The 15332-nt window shown below is 37.7% G+C and overlaps 2 protein-coding genes across 2 annotated transcripts; both read left to right on the top strand.

The window, feature by feature from the left end:
• Positions 1–8850: 8850 nt before the first annotated feature.
• Positions 8851–9918, top strand: CBG28140 (the record flags this gene model as incomplete). The annotated part of the gene is made up of 3 exons (XM_045240788.1): positions 8851–8855; positions 8955–9627; positions 9673–9918. 3 exons carry the CDS (start codon positions 8851–8853, stop codon positions 9916–9918), a joined length of 924 nt encoding a protein of 307 aa, XP_045099073.1.
• Positions 9919–14203: 4285 nt separating this feature from the next.
• Positions 14204–14566, top strand: CBG10673 (the record flags this gene model as incomplete). The annotated part of the gene is made up of 2 exons (XM_002646004.1): positions 14204–14396; positions 14445–14566. The coding sequence occupies 2 exons, from the start codon at positions 14204–14206 to the stop codon at positions 14564–14566; spliced, it is 315 nt and encodes a 104-aa protein (XP_002646050.1).
• Positions 14567–15332: the final 766 nt, after the last annotated feature.

Below are 15332 nucleotides of genomic sequence, written 5' to 3'. Positions count from 1 at the left end.
TTTGCAAATTTCACTGATTTTCGCCGATTTCAACACTTTTTTGGCTGAAATTTTTTTCAAAACTTTTTGTTTTTTGTTTTAAATAATAGGCTTAGGCAAAAACCCCTTGTTTCCCTTTCTCTGGGACACCCGCATTTTGGCGCCAAATTCAAAAAAAAAATTTTAGAAGATTTTTTTTTTCAGATTTTTTTTTGTGATTTTAGATGGGAATTTGTCTAAAAAATAGGCTTAGGCTTCTTCGCCGCTCTTTTCTACCCCAGAGACACTAAATTAGCCTCAAAAAACGAAAAAAAAAGTGGCCCCCCCCCCCCCCCCAACTACCTTAGCGCCCAATGCTGATTCGGAACCAACAATTCATAAAGAAAATATCTGAAATTCTTGAAGAAAGATTATTTTCGAAAATAAAATCGAAAATCGATAAACGATGGCTAAGCGATGGTAATTTTTTGTATGTGCCTTGCAATGTCCCTAGTAAATTATCTATTGATGAATACCCTTAAAATCTTGCAGAAAATCTGAAAATGACCGCCATTACCTGAAAATGGTGAAAATTCTCTCCGTCTCTTAGTTAGACACACCGATCGCCTCAAAATAAATATAGAAATTTTCAGATCGGGAAAATTCGGGTAGCTCCACAACATCCACACGATGTAAAAGGAAAAGATCAAGGAGTCAAAACCGAGTAGCCACAGAAGGCTGGAGGAAGTACCAAAACGTGGAATGTAGCTCTGAGCAAGCTCATAGTGTGGAGAGAAAAGGATAGCTGGAGACGTCGCTGACAAGAAAGAGATCAAAGCGTACGAACTGTAGCTCCAGCAGAGCGGATGCACTTTTAGTGAGTGGAATATTTGAAATTTGACAGAAAAACGAACGTGACGTCGTTACAGAATCGCTGTCAATATAGAATAGCTGTCACACCGAAACCGAACCGTGTCAGTCGATGGATCCCGATCCAGCGCCGATGTCCAATAATAGCAGAAGGCCGAGGAGTCAAGAAAGCCGACGTAACTCCAAAAGCACATCGTCACGTATACATCGACCCAAATTGACAACTAATTATCGATTTTTCGTTACTTATCAAAATTCCCTCCTAAAAATGTCGAATTTCAGCATAATAAAAATATTGTTGCCAAATCAATTGTGTTCTTGAAAATGTGTCTTGTTGAGTGAAGGCGTGGAACCTTCAGATTCTCTCCGAGTAAACATAGGCGTCCTTGAATTCGTCGAAGTGAGTCATCGCTCCAGTGCGGTCGTCGGAAGAAAGTTATGAAGAAGAGGAAATCGATCAGGAGAAAGAAGACGGGAAAGACGCGAGCATAACTAAGAATGTTAGAAGCTAAAGAATGTTGACAAAGTCGTGATGCATTAAGAAAATTCTCGAGAAAAAACAGTCTCAATGATGGAAAAACAGCAGTAATTTTTGTTAATATGTCCGATCAAGAAGCTTCACAGTGGCAACAATAGTTTTATCGAGACACACCCTTACAATGAGAATTTACAGAGATAGGCTAAGCTGGAAAAATCGTGCACAACGAAGAAAACTTGATTATCAGGAGTTTTCGCTTCGCAAATAGGCGAGAAGAAAGAAATTCACAGTCCCAGATCCACCTATTGTCTAGTATCTCCCACAATAAGATCGTGAGGAGATGAGTGCCCAAAGCAGTGAACAAATGAGCAATAGAAAATCAATACAACAACGATAATCTCACAGATCGAAACGTTAGAAGCTCAAGATAGAAGGCAGTGGATTTGTAATAGGAAATCAAACCAAAATTCTGACGCTGTGATGATTATGAAGCTCCGAGAAAATTCGAGAGCCCGACTTTATATCGTCATCGTTGTTGGCTTACTGTTTGGATTGTTGGCTTACTGCTTGGATTGTTGCTCAATAATTTTCAAAGTAAATGGGTCACTGTTATGTTTTCATCTACAGTAATTACTAGAAATTTAAACTAAAGTCAAAGTACACACAAACACAAACACAAAATAAAATCGCATTTCTACAAAAGAAAATCTGTCGAAGAAAAACGAAAGCCCGGAAGGAGAGGTTCACCAATATGGTTAGGCCGAGTAAGAGTCAACTCGGAAAGTCATCAGCCCTTTTGATGCTCATTCGAGAATTCGCAGAGCGTCCATCAGAGATAATTGTGACAGATCATTTGAGAAGTATTTTGTTGAGGATCAGGGTGTCTGAGCGAGACATGCCATCTCTATCAGAGATGGAGACACATTATAACGAGATAGCAAATCATTTGTAGAATACGTGTGTTATCGAGTCCTGTGGCAGAGTTTATCGGTACTCATGTCGACTACAAACTCTAATCCGTGTCAAGTAGTAAGTGTCTCCTGCTTCTTACAAGAACTCTAGTCTAGAGAAAGCGTTGATTGGAGCGGCAACTATAACATCGTTTTCGGCGACTACGAAAAAGAACAAACTGTGAAACAGAAGAGCTCACAAATATCTTATCAGTGATTAAAGATGGAAATGTGATTTTCGAATTAAGCTGTTAATTTTGATAAGTTCTCATATGAACTAAGAAATCGATGGATGTCCTGAAGAAAGGAGTCGAAACAGAAATCGATTTGAAATGAAGAAGAACTAGTTAATGTGCTGAATTTGTTTCTAACCATCTCAAAAGACAGCGAAATGCTCGCGTTGTGTGAAAATCAGATATCCGGAAGGTTCAGTATTGTCTAGCTTTAATGATCTTATTCGTTTCCAAGCTAAAGCGAATTCGTCGAGAAGCAGATGATTGATTTGAACTTGGTGCAGATCTAGTCGCTTCCACGAGAAGCCTGAATACCTGAAAGTATTGGTAGGGCAACATTTCTGTCTGATCAAACAGAAGTGCTCATAGTCTAGAGGGGTAGCTATGAGGCCATCTCACACATATAAACGAGTAATAGATGTCTGGAGAGACAATTGAGGTACAATATTGTACATTCTGCACTTCGGATATAGTGTGTATCGAGGAAAGCACTTATTCTGCTGAACTTTGGAATTATGAAACATCGTTCAGTGGAAAACCCCATGTCAGATCGCGGAGCTCGGCGTGTATTGAGGAAAGCGTCCGATTAACTCCGTGCGATCGCAGAAAATAGCGTAGTTTCTTTTTTTCTGTCAAACAAAAAAAACCTGACTCATAAACAAGACTGGCCAAGTCAAATCCCTTGAAAGTTGAACGTACAGGAATTACACCTTCCCTTTATTCGTAGCCGTGTAAACGTCCGAAATAATCAACTAAAATTTTCAGGGTACATCGTAAGCGTTCTACATCATGTCGACAAACGGCAAAGGAAATCATGACTTGTTGGCTAATCCAGTAGTCTCCAAGACTACTCCAGTGAATACAACTACTCCAGTAGTTGAAACACCTAATCAGATCATTAGCTCGTCAGTCGTCAGATCGACTAAAATTATTATCGATTCCACGATTTATACTGCTATTGATTTTGTGAAATCAACTGACACTTATTTCGAAAATCGTAATCAAGATCAGCGTAGCCCCAAGGACATCTCCGAGACGAGAGTCATTGAAGTACTTCTCCAGAAAGCATCTAAATGCTCTACAGATCTAACGTCTCTTCCAATTCTTGTCGAAAAACAAGTTTCTGCACTCCAAATTGTTAGAGAAGCAGAATTCGGATTTGTTTCTGAAGAGATGAGAAAGTATCTCCATGACTCTAAGTACGAGGTCCACCTCGCCTAAGTTGACGAGTGTATTACAATAATCAAACAGGAACTTGTTTCTCTTGGAAATCCTTAGTCTAATTTTGAACATCGTGATTCGATTACTTCTGTCAGTAGGAATCCAGACCGGATTGATCCGGCAATAAACATGTTGGGAAACAAGTTGAAAGATTCACTGAAACTACAAAAGTCCAAAATTGAGATCGAAAGGAAAGATGAGCATCCTATCAGAAGACATCTGAGTTAGAAAGATGAACATCCTATCAGAAGACATCTGAGCAGTACGGAGGTGGTAGAAGTCCACAGAACGATCGATTTTCGCGTAGATATGCTGGCAGCTATGATGAAAGCTATGCTGGAAGTTATGCCGGAAGCTATGCTGGGAACTATGCTCAAAGCCATGACCCAGAAATGGAATATATCAGTAATTTGCCATATGGAAACGTTCTCACTCATCTTATCACTTTCGATGGTTCGAAAAATTTCAGAATCTTCATCCGAAATTTCCAACGGTTTGTTATCAATAACCCAACTTTCACGGATGATATGAAGTACAATCTCATGGAACAATACTTCGTTGGTCCTGCATCCAACTGTATCCAGCATCTTGATGATACAGCGGAAGCTGTGAAACAGACTTTTGTGGAACTGGAGTATCTCTATGGAGAAAAAGAAGACAGAATGTCACTTCATGAGAAACTGATTGATCTACCATTTCATCAAAGCGAGCTCAGTCAAATGCTAAGGGATCTGCAGGCCCACAGAGTCATCGTCAATTTGCTGAAAGAGCAAAAGTTGAATGTTGATGATAAAAGAACAATCTTACCAATCTGCAGAAAATTCCCGGAGCATATTATTGAAGGACTGATCCGTATTCTCCCAAGAGACACCAGAGATTGGACATTTGTGAAAGTTAACGAAGCAGTGATCGATACGATCAAGACACTGCAAAAGAAAAAGAAGGTCTGTGGTTCGCAATCCAACACTAGCCAGAATGGAGCTCCAAGAAAACATGCTTCTATTTTCATTGCGGATCGACAGTCATCTGATTCTACTTTCCAATGCAGCAATAGTAACCAACATGCAATAAATGAGTTCAGAGACAATGGAAATAGTGGACACAATGACAACCAAAACAAGAATCACAGAAAGGAAGGTCCAATGAATAAGGTCATCCGATTCTCGTTCCCATTCATTTGGCCTGAGCAGAGAAACACATGCAAAACCTGCAATGGTCCACATCATTCTATTCGTTGTCCACTACCAAGCTGAAAATTCAGAAGAATGTCTAAAGACAAAAATTTATGCGAATTGTGCTTGAAGGAAGGACATTCAGTTCAACAGTGTAGCAGTACTTTCCGTTGTGGATACTGTAGAGGCCGTCACCATATGGGAGGTTGTAAAGAGAAAGAGTACTACAGAGACGTCATCAACTATCCAGCTTCGGCTGGACCAATCGTCGGCCAAGAGTTGGAAGAAACATTTTTTCGCGGCCCATCTCAATACCACCATGAATTCTCTCTCCGAGACTGGCGCAGAAACCATAAAATTTATCCGCGTGCCACAATCCCTCTCAATCAATCTTAATCGCTCTCTTAATCACACTGTTTGTTCTACTAATTTTTACAACACTCCACATTTTGTCTTCCCTCTCATTTATAATCTATCTGTTGGCGAAATTGTCTGTAACTCCATGGTTACCTATTCTGATGAACCCAACAAAAATTCCGTATATCTAGAACATCTAAGTCATAGCATCAGTGATATCAGAAATATCTTTTCTGAAACAACATCATTCATCATTGGTTGTTATTCATCAGTGAGTCCATCTCTCTCGGTTCTAGAATATATGGTAATAATTGTTGGCAGATTTGGAACTACAGTAATCACTTCTTTAAATGCTGCGAAAGAACTTGCACAAAACCATCAACATCAGCCAGCACTCAGCCTACAAATGTCAAATACATATACAATTCAACATTACCATTCAGAAGCTAAAAAATTTTCTAATTATTCTCCTTCGGAGATCAGGCAGTACAGTGCGTTTCAATATTATACGTCCACTCTTGTTTTTGGCCGTAACTTGAGAACCGGTTGAGATATCAATCTAATTTTATTAAAATTGAATTCAGAGCAACAAATTACATCTAGAAAACCATTTTTGAGAAAAAATATTGAAAACTACTCGAGATACAGAGAAAAATCTGAAAATGTGACATTTGCAACCGTTTCAAAATTATACGTCCACTCTCAGAATCAATGCTAAAATAGAGAATAAAAAATATTTCAATACTTTGTGGATGAACCTTTACCAGCAATGACATCGAAGAGACGATTTGGCATCGATTTGATAAGGTTTTGGATGTATTGGGTGCTCTTAGTCTTGAACTCCTGCTCCAGCAGACTCCACTCAGCAATCAGCGCATCCCGAAGCTCTCCAATACTAGCATACTTCTTTCCATGGCGGTAAAGACGACGAACCAGCTCGCCCCAAACATTTTCCATCGGATTCAGATCTGGAGAGCAAGCTGGCCATGGCAAGACATCGATGTTTTTCGATTGGAACCAGTCCAAAGTGGAGCGGCTGACATGGATTGCAGCATTATCTTGCTGAAAAATGAACTGGCGGCGACTGAATCGACGACGAAACGGGATAAGGTGGTTCTGGAGAACGTCTTGGTAGTCTGTGGAGTTCATTCGACAAGTGGTGAAAGCGAGCTCCAAGTATCCAGCCGAAGCAAATGCTCCCCATACCATCAAACTGCCTCCCCCGAAATTCCTTTTGGCAAAAACGGCTGGATCCTTCCGCAAGTCGTGCCAGTACGATTTGAATCCGTCGGGTCCATCAAGATTGAATTTTTTCTCGTCCGAAAAAATTACCTGTAAAAGATAAGATAATTTGGATAGATAATTTTAAATTTAATACCTTATCCCAGTTGGTTCCCATGTTTTTTCGAGCGAAGTCGAGACGGCGAGTTTTGTGATTGTCAGTGAGCTTCGGAGCAGGGCGCATGACTGCTCTTTTGATGTTTGGATCATCCTTAAGAGCCCTCCAGATTGTACACTTGCTCACTCCAAGATTCAGCTCTTTTTTGATATCATTACAGACTTCATGGTGTTTGAAGCCACACGAACGATTGATCGTTTGGCTCTTGAATTGAGTTTTGGAGGACGTCCAGCCTTGTTGGGTTGATTGTTGCGGGTCCGGTTCGATACAAAACGATTAATGCAATCGTGGGAACGATTTAGATGTTTCGCGATAGCCCTGTTGGTCCAACCAGAGGTTTTGAACGCGTCGATGAAGGCTTTTTCAGCATCAGTGAGCAAATGGCCACGAGACATGTTGAAAAGTGGAGAAAAACAAGGAAAAGCATAATGAAAAAAGTTTCTCACACTGGCAGCAAAAAACAAAACTAAATTCAAGCTTTTCCGGCTCCGCCAAAGGTCAAGATCGACATACCTTTGAAGTGGACGTATAATTTTGAAACGGTTGCAAATGTCACATTTTCAGATTTTTCTCTGTATCTCGAGTAGTTTTCAATATTTTTTCTCAAAAATGGTTTTCTAGATGTAATTTGTTGCTCTGAATTCAATTTTAATAAAATTAGATTGATATCTCAACCGGTTCTCAAGTTACGGCCAAAAACAAGAGTGGACGTATAATATTGAAACGCACTGTATATTGACAAAAACAAATTGTTCAGGCTCACTATAACATTTTTCTGTATCGTAACTCCAAAATACAAGACTAAATATGGAGAAAATCCATCAACTATTGTGAAACGTAAGGGAAAGTGGTCCACAAGAGCAGTATGCAAGTCCATCTTGTTCGAAACAAGATTTAATCTTAACAAACAATGTTCCAATGAACTATCTAGCAACCACAAAGGTCCCATCTCCGAATCAAGGTCTACTATCCATCTCATGAGCCATGACCTCAACACTGTTAACCTTCCTACATATCACAATGAGTTACAATATTCGGAAACATATACAGAAAATATTATATTCAATGCTGAGCTCCAAATTATCGGAAAACCAAGTTTCATGTTAATACCATCATCCCAGGAAAATAGTGATCAGAATCCAGGAAAGAACTCTGACCGAGAAATGACAGTAATACAACACCCAAGAAAGACTCGCTCTTTCCCAGAAGCCTAAAAGCCAACTGTCGTCCTGACATAGATGTTCTAGATATACGGAATTTTCGTTGGGTTCATCAGAATTTCCCAGAAGCCTAAAAGCCAACTGTCGTCCAACTGTCGTCAAAAATCCGGGTTCCCCGCAGATAATTGTCAACCTGAAAGCAGAGTAACTCAGGGTCTACCGATTTTCCCCGCAAAATCCCCCTGAATTACTTGCTTTGATTATTCATTCACTATTTTCCCTTATTTTCGATATTATTCTGTGAAATTATTCTTTCTTGCATTCATTCAATGCGAATATTCATATTTGAATTACCACTCCTTTTACCCTTTTAAAGGCGCACCCACGTGGCGACCCGCGACGCCAGCCGACAGGCGCCGCGCACTCTCCGCGCGCGCAGTCATCTTTTGCGTCCGGGCACCGCTTTGCCGCCGGTAGCACCAAGGACTTTTTAGGCAATTTTACTTCCAGATTTTTTCCCCTTTTGTACGTTTGGCTATCAGAGGTTTGACCAGCTCCAGTTTCGTGAGTCCGCAAAATTTCCTGGCGGCTCCGCCGTCAGGTTTTAGCCCTACACCATTATTCCCCCCTTTTTCTGTTCTTGCTGGTATTTCCCCTTTGATTGTCTTTACCGTTTGTCTTGGCCCCATCCTTTTCTCTCTAATAAATGGGTCAATGATACTTTGTGTACTGTTTTGTATTTGCACCGCTTATCTCATACACACTTTCAGGTTTTTAGGGCGCGCTACAGGCGCGCGAGCACTCTCGGATTAGGACATAGGATCGGTCTCGACTGAGGATCCGCTGTCAACATAGTATCCCAACCTAGACGTGCATTTTGAGCTGAATGGTGTCTGTTCCTTCAAAAGATAGCTAAATGTTGTCAACGATAAAACGTTTCTGGTGAAATTACCAACTTTTTAGTTCAGACATTGTATCAACAAAATTTTATCAGTTGGCAAGCTTTTGATATCTCTCATAGAAACCAAGATAAATAAGCTCAAAGTGCACTAATGGGGTGAGCTTCTATTAACGGATTTACGCTATTTTATAAGGAAAAAAATTACCCAAATGATGGAGATTTCGTTTAAAAAGAAATAAAATCAATGAATTCCAGATTCCGTCTCCGGAAAGTGAACAGATCTCTCAGAAGCTACATCACTCGGACTCAACCGAAAATCCGTTTATACAATTTTCAATTCATGATGTCTGCAACGTGTTTCGCGTTACATCTAGACGAGAAGTCAGAAAACCCAGAACAAACTCGTACTATAATCAGATTGGGACATTACAAAAGAGGTGTTGAGGATATGGAACGTTTTCTTCGCGAGCTGTGTGAAATCTTGCGATACGTCAAAACAGAAATTGACTTATTCCAAGTGGAGTACGGATATGACTGTTTTAAAAACAATAAAATGTTCGAGCGACTGGGAATCAAACTCAGGAGAAGAAAACAACAATTAAAAGTTGCTAGCGTGACTTTACGTCATGCTGATATGCTTCCATTCAAAATTATTCTTCCAATTATGAAACCAGAATCTTTGAAAAAAATTAAATTCAAATATTTTGGAGGCAACGGGAGAATACGATTTGGAGGCAACGGAAGAGTACAAAATTACGTTTCGCCGCAAGCATTCGCAGTTTCTGAATTGGATCAGTGGAAAAAAGCCGATAAATTAGAAATTGACGAGGCCTACATTCTTGAATCAATTTTGCTATTCTGCAGTATTTCCACAGCTTGCTGCTGTCTATATTCTGTGCCAGCGGGTGATCTTATCCAACAAAAAGAGGTATTTTGCTATAAATCAATCCTAAAAATAATTCAAACATTCCAGAGTTTCATTGGAGACTCCACAAAAAACAAGTTCACGATTTATTATAAAGTGTTCCCCGAAGAAGAATTTTTTGTGACAACTGTAGGACCTTGGATAGTATCAAAGCTAAACACTATGGATGTCTACTACCGGACGGAAATTCGTGATGAGGTTGTCGTGATTCGTCGCCTTCCACGATACGGCAGTCTGATTTTTGCCCGGGTCAATAGATCAGATGTTCCCCTTGCATCCATTATAAAGTATTGAATGTGTTCTATGAAGTTTCGCAATGCGATTTTTTCAAAACTTGTTATTTTATCAAAAAATTGATATCAAAGTCTCTGTTCTTATAGGTTCCATGTTAAATATCAATAACAAGGGAACCACAACACCTCGTCACCTCAGATTTTGATGAAAATTTCAGGATATGTCCAGAATAGCCTATCTAAACATCCCTGAAAGATTTAGTACACGCTCGCCAGTTTCAGCCGAGATATTTCAGTCCAAAGTTTTAGTACTGAATTCAGTGGATTTGCATGCTTTACCACACGCTTCCTCTCCAAATTCCCTACGAGAGAACCTTGTAGAGGGCTTCATATGTAACCACATTTCGAATCTGTTGAAAATTTCGGCAGCGTGGTGTAGAGGATTTGGTGTGTGCCAGTGATCACCAAGTTGTTGGTTCGCACCCTCTTGTGTTTTTTCTTTTTTTCTTTTTTTGTGCCTTTGTAGGATTCTTCTAGTATATGCTAGTCTTTATTAACTCCGAGATTAATTTAAATTTGAAAAAATTTCAATAATTAAAAAATTGAAGTCCACTACCACTGGAAAGTAGCAGTTTTTAAGAGTTGTTTTAGTGTCTATAGAGACCATAATTTGATAATGAAAAGAATTTGATAAAGAAATAAGTTATCTATCAGTTTTATCATAATATTTTCAAATGATAATTTCCACTTTTTCGAAGAAATTTTTCTAAAAGACAAAAGTTGGATAAAATCTCGCACCCAAGTGGTAGACAAAATTCTCAAAAATTGTGTAATTTTTTTTTTCGAGAAACAAAAATACCATGTTCTAAAACGTCCTAGAAGTTGAAAAAATGGTCTCTTAAAATCGCAGTATTTGCACCGAAAAAACAATGTTTGGTACTGAAACTGATATAACTCGGTTGAAACTGGCGAGCGTGTTCTAAAAATTTTTAGGGATGTCTAAATAGGCTATCCTTTACCCATCCTGAAATTTTCATAAAAATCTGAGGCAACAAGGTGTTGTGTTTCCCTTGTTAGAGATATTCATATCATCAATATTTTTAATCCTCTCGAAAAACCTGCTTTTTCAGCATTTTTACAAATGAATGTTTTTTGTATTCTTAAAAATGTATTTTCAAAATAATTTTTTTCAATTCAGCAAGATATAATTTGAGAGTTATTCTTGATTTACATCTGCTTCTTCACGTGAATTACAATGAGTTCTTTTTTGGTCTTAAAGAAAAAAAAAAGTGATGTGAAAAATGAGTGAGAAACTTCTGCAAAATATTATGAAAAAAGGTAGAAGAAACTGCAAACTTGGTTCAATTGTGTTTTTAATATTTCTTCTTGGCCCCTATGCAAGATATCAGTACGATTAAACTGATAGAATGTTTGCAATATATGATAACCAATTTCCTAGTTGACAACTTTTTATATCTTGGGCAGAAACTGAGATAAGTTGACTGAATATTAAAAGTTAGGGGCTTTTTTACAGGTTTACGGTATATTCGAGGTTTAATAGTGATTTTCGAACATCGATTCAATTGATTTAAACATTATTTTTAATCACACATTTCTGTGGAACTCTACAAATCAAACTGTTTTAACATTTAAAAATGATTAATATGCTGCTTCGGTTCACGGAAAAAATATACCTTTTGGAATAAGGAACAGCAATATTTGAAAATTAAAAAAATGGAAAAATAATCACGATTCTAATTGTTTAAAAAAATACAAACAAGTGATCAAATAATAAATTTTTCACCATTATATAAAAAACATATTCACATTCTCAATATCTTGTATAAGAACAAATGAAAATCAGATCAAATCAGCAAATGAAAATCAGCTCAAATGTGGCAGTGTGGGAGTTTTTCTATTACAGGGTTTACGCTGAATTAAACCATAAGGAGGCCAGGCAAGAGAGAATTTTTGTCATTCGATGAGAAAGTCAAGATTGGAAGCTAACTCTATTCTCTTGACCTATGCACTTTTTTCCCACCGCCTGTGTTCGTCAACTTTGACTGCTTCACAATACACGCCCGAGCACAATATTGAGCCAATTTTCATACAATGCTGCTTCATTATCTCATGATATTCTTTCTGGTTGTTTTTTCTGGTTTTCCAAAACGTCAGAGTTCCAGATTTCTCCAATTTTTGGGGTTTGTAGAAAAAATTAAGAAAATTTAAAAACCGAGTTCTTGGAAATTCATTGAAACTGTTTCTTCTCGAAACAATGATAAATTTGAAAAGAACAAGGAGAAAAAGCTGACATTAGGAGAAAAAACAATAATTTAAACTAGAGAACGGAATCCCAGGTTTTATTCTTCTCAGTAATGATTCTAGTCAAAACCCGATTCAAAGCTGATTCCACTTCTCATTTTTCTTTTCAATTTTTGAATTTGCTTAATGTCACCTTGGTTTCAAAAATTTTTTCAATGAATTTAATAAATATAAACACATTTTTTTCTGATCTGAAAAAGCGATTGCTCATTGATTCTTTAAAACCCTGATTTCTATTCCCGGAATATAAATTATTCATGTACTAACATGGAATGACTCCCAAGGGTTGTCCTCGAAAACCATCGAGACGTATTTGGTTAGAAAGAGCGTAGAAGTTTTTGACAGACTCGTTTCCTAAAACGTAACTAGACCATTTTCAATGACATTTAGTCTTCCATTCAACAGATAATTCACTATTTAGAAAACTTATAAAACGTTGGCTAGTCTCATAAAGTATTATTTTACAAAAGTACATTTGACAACAACACTTATTGTCAAACAAGGAATCTTTTCATTCAGATTCGAAAAACAAAATATTTAATATTTTGTGCACCCTTGTCCGTAGTATTGTTTGACCAGACGGGCTGCAGATCCGATTGGTATGTCGGTTTTGATCTGAAAACAATTCATTTTTTAAATGTTTAATCAAATATCTGAAACTCAATTTAACTGAAGCATCGAGAAGATTTTCATAAAAATAAAATTCAGCTTCCAATAAAAACACTGTTAAAAACATAACACAGATCTTCAATCAAACAATGATCTTGCATTTTTTAGATGGAACAGGATATATTTAGGTAAGTTTCAGAAAAATAGTCACTAAATTAGGGGCCTCCATACACGAGGTGCCAACATCGGGGAATCAAATAAAAATGAGGTGTGAACGATCATGAAAAAAACAAGGAGGCATAAGGATTAGAATATGTGAGCAGGTGGGAAAGAGAGCTAAGTGAGGACGAGAGAAGCAGGTAAATGAAGTTATTAAATGTCATGTGGACTCTAAATGAATTTCAAAATTAGAATATGTATAAGGGTTTTCAGGAATCAGGTGATACTGAGCTTACGTAGAATGACTCCCAAGTGTTGCCCTCGAAAACCATCGAGACGTATTTGGTTAGAAAGAGCGTAAAAAGTTATTTAAGAATCCGAAACGGATAGTTGATACAACATTTTTTGGGGAGTTATGGCCCAAAAAGTACCAAAAAATGGCTAAATTTTTAAAAAATCATAACTTTGTCAGTTTATGTTCGGTTGCTAAAATTCAAAAAACAGTTGATAGACAAACAACTAAACTTTTAAATAAAATGTTTTTATTTTTTCCTATTGATTGGATATTGATTTTTGAAAAAACCGAAAATGGTTTCAATATCTCAAAAATCCCAAGTTAATTGTTTTATTATTACCATGGAATTCAGCACATTTGATTTACTATAGAAACATGTCAATACCTCGGGGGAAATCATGCTCACACAAGTTATGCCAAAAAATATCGATTGTTCTTTTTAAAAAATAATCAGAATGCCAAAATCTTGTGTTCGGCTTGAACAAAATTTAGACTTACAAGGGAAGTGTTTTCAGAAAGGCGTCGAGAATTCGCTCAAAATTTCAGTTCTGATAGTTTGAGATATCCGCAACACGATGACGAAAAAATCTAGGTCATAACCCCACCAGGAAGCTGAAAAACTTCGTCTGAAAATTCTGCCCGATTTGGGCGCGCACTTTCCCCCCTCTCCTATACGCCCTCCGCGCCAGAGGAAAATGTCGGTTGTGTGGTGTAGCGGTAAGAGGGTAACTCATTAGGTGAGACTCCACTGGTTCGAACCCCACTGTGGTTAACATTTTTTTGGGTTTTCTTCATGTTTTTCTAACAATCAGAAGTTATCAGTAGAGCATGGATTTGTATTTCAACTTGCAGAAAGTTCTGGAAGCAGCAGAAAATTGCTATAAAAGGCGATTTTTTTTTCATTTGTTCCTGTTTTTCTATTTTTTTTTCTTCGTATTCATAGCTATTATTTGTCTAGCTGATGTCGAAGTTTCGTCGCATTTTGACATACATTCTGGATCTGGGAGTCAATCCTAAGCGTCAGCCATTGGATGAAGAGGATCTCAAGCTCGCGGCTTATTTGATTGACCTCGGTGAATCGATCGATAAGGGAGACTTTGGTATTGAAATGGAACAGCACCTTTCAAATTTTGAAGACGATCTACAGGATTTGAGTAAGTTTCAGTTCAGTGAATCATTACATATAAATATGTTACGGTTAGGTTGGACTCCAGAGGACGATAAATGCCACAAAATCCAAATGTATCCCGATGTTGTTCATCTTCCTGGAAAACCAAATGTATGTCAAAATACGACGAAACTTCGACATCAGCTAGACAAATAATAGCTATGAATACGAAGAAAAAAAATAGAAAAACAGGAACAAATGAAAAAAAAATCGCCTTTTATAGCAATTTTCTGCTGCTTCCAGAACTTTCTGCAAGTTGAAATACAAATCCATGCTCTACTGATAACTTCTGATTGTTAGAAAAACATGAAAAAAAAACCCAAAAAAAATGTTAACCACAGTGGGGTTCGAACCAGTGGAGTCTCACCTAATGAGTTACCCTCTAACCGCTACACCACACAACCGACATTTTCCACTGGCGCGGAGGGCGTATAGGAGAGGGGGGAAAGTGCGCGCCCAAATCGGGCAGAATTTTCAGACGAAGTTTTTCAGCTTCCTGGTGGGGTTATGACCTAGATTTTTTCGTCATCGTGTTGCGGATATCTCAAACTATCAGTACTGAAATTTTGAGCGAATTCTCAACGCCTTTCTGAAAACACTTCCCTTGTTAGAATCTAGAAATAAAAATATTTACGATTATTGCTGCCTGACACCAATTTTTGCGAAGTGTGACATGTCATAGGGCACATCTATAGTTAAACTTCATGAAAACAGTCTAACTTTTTTAAAAACATTATCAGAAGACAAAATCTTGTGTTCGGTTTAAACAGAAGTTCAAATTAGGCCCTAGAAATAAAAATATTCACTGACGATGGGACACTTTTGTTTTGGACCATAACTCGAGAATGAGCAAAAATTTTAAAAAACTGTGAACGCCATTCGATTCAAAATCAAAAAATACTATTGTAAAATAAATATTAGT

The sequence above is a fragment of the Caenorhabditis briggsae genome (assembly GCF_000004555.2).
Source record: "Caenorhabditis briggsae complete genome, chrX, whole genome shotgun sequence".
Taxonomy (NCBI): Eukaryota; Metazoa; Nematoda; class Chromadorea; order Rhabditida; family Rhabditidae; genus Caenorhabditis; species Caenorhabditis briggsae.
The sequence above is the reverse complement of the archived record's forward strand: the minus strand, read 5'-3'. Positions and strand labels throughout refer to the sequence as shown.